This window comes from Populus euphratica, unplaced genomic scaffold (assembly GCF_000495115.2).
Source record: "Populus euphratica unplaced genomic scaffold, PopEup_1.0 scaffold936.1, whole genome shotgun sequence".
Taxonomy (NCBI): Eukaryota; Viridiplantae; Streptophyta; class Magnoliopsida; order Malpighiales; family Salicaceae; genus Populus; species Populus euphratica.
In genome coordinates, this window is record NW_011500473.1 from 116,525 (window position 1) to 121,297 (window position 4,773).

Consider the following 4,773-nt stretch of genomic DNA (forward strand, 5'->3'; position numbering starts at 1 on the left):
CCTTTTCAGAAATGATTGGCATTATAAATTAAAGCAAGATATGATTTTAATGTGAATGCATACATGATGAAATGCATATGTCATTAGAAACCTTTACTGTGAATAACTAGGAGAGCAGGTTGAAGCAAAATGAGAATCTATTTTGAATGTGAGATCATGCAACTGATATTTTTAAAGTGCTTATTGCAAAGATTCTAACGCTTAACTCATATACATACATATATATATATATATATACACACACCCCTCGTATCTTTGTTGATAGCATAAGTGCTGATTTTGCTGAAAACATGTCAGTGGCTTGTCTTGGACATGACTAAGATGCTAAGCTTCTATGGTCAAACGCGACCAGAGCCTGCATGGTGCACCCATTATAAAGAACTGATACGAAGTCCCCAACTTTTGAATCTGGACCATGCTTGGTATAAACTCTATGCAGGAGCTGAACGAAAAATTTTGGTTCACGTCAATTTAACTTTCATTGTGCAAGTGCAGAATGTTATTCAATACAAAGGTCTTTTGCGGTTCTCAACTGATGCAAGTTCTAAACCTGGCTGGGATTGAAATTTTGGTTTTGCGAGATGAATTCTGTATCAATGAAAGATACAGTAGTGACATACTCAGGACGAAGTCAAAATGCAACTCCAAAACCTCAAAGCAATTGACATTCAGATAGCGACATGTAGCAATCTTAGAAATGGCAGGTTTCATCTAATTACAAGATATATCTCAATTACAATAACAGCAAATCACAGGCAAGGTCTGAATTGATGGTTAGCTCTCTAGTGTAAGTTTTCATAGAAGCTGATTTACCTTTCTTCTTCGGATGTTTTTCTGGATCCAGAAAATCTTAGAACACCCAAATGTCATAAAACAGGCTTGAAATATTCCCTTCAGAATAGCCAACGAATACAAAGGCAGAATACCAACCTTGTTTTTCTTGATACTTGAATCAATCAAGGAGATTGAATCGATTGCCCTTATCTATAACGCTGCTTGCCAGTATTCAAGGGAGAATCTCTGAAGCTTTTGGAAGATACATTTGCGTGCTGCTGAGCTCCTTCACTTTTCTTCTTGCGCTTCCCTTGTTGAGACAAACGAGAGTGATAAGATAAAATGGCAAGGTCGTTTAGATCTTGCAATGGAGTGAGAACTTTCACAACTTCATCCATTGTAGGACGGGACTTTGAATCCCTACTGAGGCAGTTGTAAGCCAATTGAGAAACTTTCTGGACCGCTTTAAGGGAGTAATTCAGCTCCAACCTGGGATCCACTAGCTGGTACATCTTTCTCTTGTCAGCTAAATAAGGTCGTGCCCATGCAACTAGATTCTGTTCACCACTAGGTCGCTTCTTGTCCATTGATCTTCTGCCTGTCAAAATCTCAAGCAGCACAACTCCAAAGCTGTAAACATCACTCTTAGATGTCAAGTGTCCTGTAAGAGGAGCCAAATGTGCAATTTTGTTAGATCCCCATCAAAGACAGGCTCTGGATCCCAGTGCTGAAACGTATTTCATAGCAGCTAAACTGGATGAAATGAGAGTCTTGGTTAGTTTAGTAGAAGTCAATGCGAGTGTTTGTTATAGTCGGATCAACATGTACGATCAGATACTGTATTTAAACCCCAAATTGGATGATTCACTTCAGGTTTAAAATAGAAATGTAGATGCTTCGACAAAAGGTTTACTCTTTCGTTGACACTATTCATCTTTTCTATAGAAAGTAAAACTTGTTTTTCTAGTTGATTACAGTTTCCTCATGAAATGCAGGACCAGCAGGTGATAATTTCAAAGGAGTTTACTCCTACCTATCTATTACAACTTCCATACCTGTCATCACATACTCTGGAGCAGCATAGCCATACGTCCCAACAACCCTTGTAGAAACATGAGTTTTGTCCCCTTGAGGCCCAGCTTTTGCTAGACCAAAATCTGAAAGCTTAGCATTATACTCCTGTAAAAGAATTTTCCTTGTAAAGACTTCAATCAAGCAAAAGATTTGACAGTATCATTCATTGATATGAGTCACCACATACCGAGTCAAGCAAAATGTTTGATGTCTTAAAATCTCTGTAAATAACTGGTTCAGGGCCACCATGGAGAAAGGCCAATCCTTTTGCTGCCCCAAGTGCAATCTTAATCCTGCTGGACCATGGAAGAGGTATTGTCCCTTCGAAAGTTATATCAGCATCAGAATTTGCCTTCATACAACTAGAAAATGTACAAGCATGATAAAAAAACAAAAAAAAAAAAACATTGAAGATCTTCAGAGCATTGATAACTTCAGTTTCAAAGAAATTTCAAACAATTTGATATAGCTGGCCAGTAGCTAGTCCACATTCTCAGCTCACTCTTTGCCTGTTGATTCAATAAATCATGAAGCTAAATAGGGGAGAAATGTAGACCAGCTTTGTCTCATGTGTATCATTCCCAATTTCCATGACAAAAAAAAACTGATGAAAACTGCGACAATAAACTCAATCAAATAAAATGATGCAGAAGCAACCTTTCATCACTAAGAATAGTAGAAAAAACCTGGAAGGTGTGTCCTGAGGGGGAAAAAAAGAAAATGGAAAATTTTCTCGACATTAATAGCTAGTTTAGCCACAATAATTAGGAGAGAAAAATGGCAGAAAGAACAAGGAGAATTGAATTTCAAAGAAGAGAACAATTCTCCTTGTATCAAGTGGTGGAAAAATATGTAAATCTAGTAGTCATTTAGTAGGAAGCTTCTCAAATAGAAACATGGATCTTCAATAGCAACAAGAGAACAAAGAATAGGCAACAAAATTGTTAAAACTTACTTCTAAAAAGATGATTTTCAAGACTCCCTCGCGTCATAAATTCATAAACAAGAAGTCGTTGATCATCCTCGATGCAGTAACCAATAAGCTTAACGAGATTAGGATGGTGAAGCTGTCCAAGAAAATCAACTTCAGCCTGCAATAAGGTAAATTATCATAATGTCACTCTCTTACTTCTAATCCTCCATCCAGCCATCACTTTTGACATCAATCTACTAACCCAAGAAAAGCAGATATTCTACTAACCACCCATTCTCTATGGCCTTGAAGACCATCTGGCTTTAAGCTCTTCACCGCGACCGTGATTCCCGACCCGGGTTTTGCTGGTGCTGTTCCATTTTCCTCTATCCATCCTTTAAACACGTATCCAAATCCGCCCTCTCCAAGAATGCTATCAGGCCTAAAATTCCCCGTTGCTGATTTTAGTTCTTGAAAGGTAAACTGCAGCAACTGGCATGGAGATTTCTTATCTTGTGGGTCAGGATTATCAGAAGATAGTTGTGCTTCATTATGAGCACATAACTCTCGATTGCTTGCATTTAGGTATCTTGTTTCAGTAGCTGCATCAACAGAATGAAGCGAGACCCCTCTTTTATCCACAAGTTACATACTTTATTAACAATTGAAACACAAAGTTCATCTTGAGCAAAGAAAGAGAAACTCAAATTTAGCACTAGTAGGCAAGTTGGATCGGCAATCAATTCTGTTTTGTGACTTGAAAAAGATGATATTTTTTGGTCAAGTTTTCTATTACCATGATAACCTTGTAAACTGAAATAGAACTTGCATTTCCCAGTTCCTGCAAATCAAGAAGTTGATCTTTGTAAAAGAATCAACACAACCCCATCTTGAGATCTGTTCTCTTAATGTCAAGTTTACCAACTTTGACAGGATACAAGAGAGACAGATGAGATTGTCTTAAGCTCAAATTTCAAAACTTTAACAAAAAGAAATCAACTTTCAACACTTAAATAGCATAGTAAATCAATATCATACAATAAAAACAGAGGAGACCCTTAAGCAAATAAGCATGGAACATCTTGATACACAACTAGAATCAACAATTTGAGCTCAAAATCACAAAAGAGATGAAAAAAACTACAACATAATTAGACGCACCTGCATCGTAGACAAGACTAGTACGAGGGATCGCGTTAGCAGAATCTCTAGAGGCAGAGGACTTGCAAGAACCTCTAACTCCACGTTTTAAGACAGCCCAGCAACCACACTTGCTATCCATAACTTTGTTTAGTTTTCTTTTTGGGTTCTTGTTTTCTAATTTTATATCATGAGTTGTCACTATGATTGCATGGGATGTGATCGACAGGTGAGTAGAGATTGGTCATGGTTGGGTTATGTTATGTTTTGTTATGAGTGAACTGATGAAGAAGAAAAAGAAAGTGAGTGTGTGAGAGAGAGGAATTGAAAAATGTTAATGTTGTTGTTTGCGTTAGTGTTGGTCTTGTTGGTGTTGCTGCTGCTGTTAAAGATCGCAGGCATCATCATCACCATCATCGCAGTGTGTACAAAAAGAACTTTTTTCCACCACCTTTTGGCGTGGGGGATGGGAATTCCCTCTCTCTCCCCCCCTCTATTTAACTTAGCAAAATTACCAAAATCACCCTGCGTAACAAAGTCTTGCTAACGTATGCCCATCAAAGATTTTCGCAAACATTTGGCTTTTAATTTTTTTTAATTCGTGGATGTACATGCTAATTTATACATATTTCAATCAAGTTATTATAAAGTTTTTTATATAAAAAAATTTAAAGTGTAAATTAAAAAATTTATGCAATCATTTAACTAAATAAATTAATAACCATTTATATAAAAAAAATTGTTAATAATAACTAAGAAATAAACTACAAAAATAAAATATTTACCCGATCATATTTATTAAATTTATTTATTTAAATAAATAAAAGATAAATTCACCTGAAGAAATTCATGACTTAAATGATAAATACAAA

At 36.4% G+C, this 4,773-nt stretch overlaps 1 protein-coding gene across 2 annotated transcripts; it reads right to left on the minus strand.

Moving 5' to 3' along the window:
- Positions 1-637: 637 nt before the first annotated feature.
- Positions 638-4,366, minus strand: LOC105114902 (probable receptor-like protein kinase At5g15080). 2 transcript variants are annotated; one of them, XM_011011623.1, is made up of 7 exons: positions 3,923-4,366; positions 3,558-3,602; positions 3,050-3,363; positions 2,804-2,939; positions 2,036-2,169; positions 1,830-1,953; positions 638-1,435 (listed from the first exon to the last, which is right to left on the minus strand). In XM_011011623.1, exons 1-7 carry the CDS (start codon positions 4,041-4,043, stop codon positions 981-983), a joined length of 1,329 nt encoding a protein of 442 aa, XP_011009925.1. In that variant the 5' UTR covers positions 4,044-4,366; the 3' UTR covers positions 638-980. The 2 variants fall into 2 exon arrangements, with proteins under 2 accessions (XP_011009925.1, XP_011009926.1); XM_011011624.1 differs by lacking the exon at positions 3,558-3,602 and having other exon boundaries at positions 3,923-4,365.
- Between the last annotated feature and the right edge of the window lie 407 nt (positions 4,367-4,773).

Bases quoted from the DNA above. Each gene is read 5' to 3' on its own strand.
- LOC105114902 (XM_011011623.1), bottom strand. From the start codon at position 4,043: ATGGATAGCAAGTGTGGTTGCTGGGCTGTCTTAAAACGTGGAGTTAGA. The intron at 2,940-3,049 runs GTTAGTAGAATA...ACCTTATTGCAG, and splicing joins AAGGCCATAGAGAATGGGTG to GCTGAAGTTGATTTTCTTGG. The intron at 1,436-1,829 runs GTATGGAAGTTG...CTCCTCTTACAG, and splicing joins TCCAGAGTATGTGATGACAG to GACACTTGACATCTAAGAGT.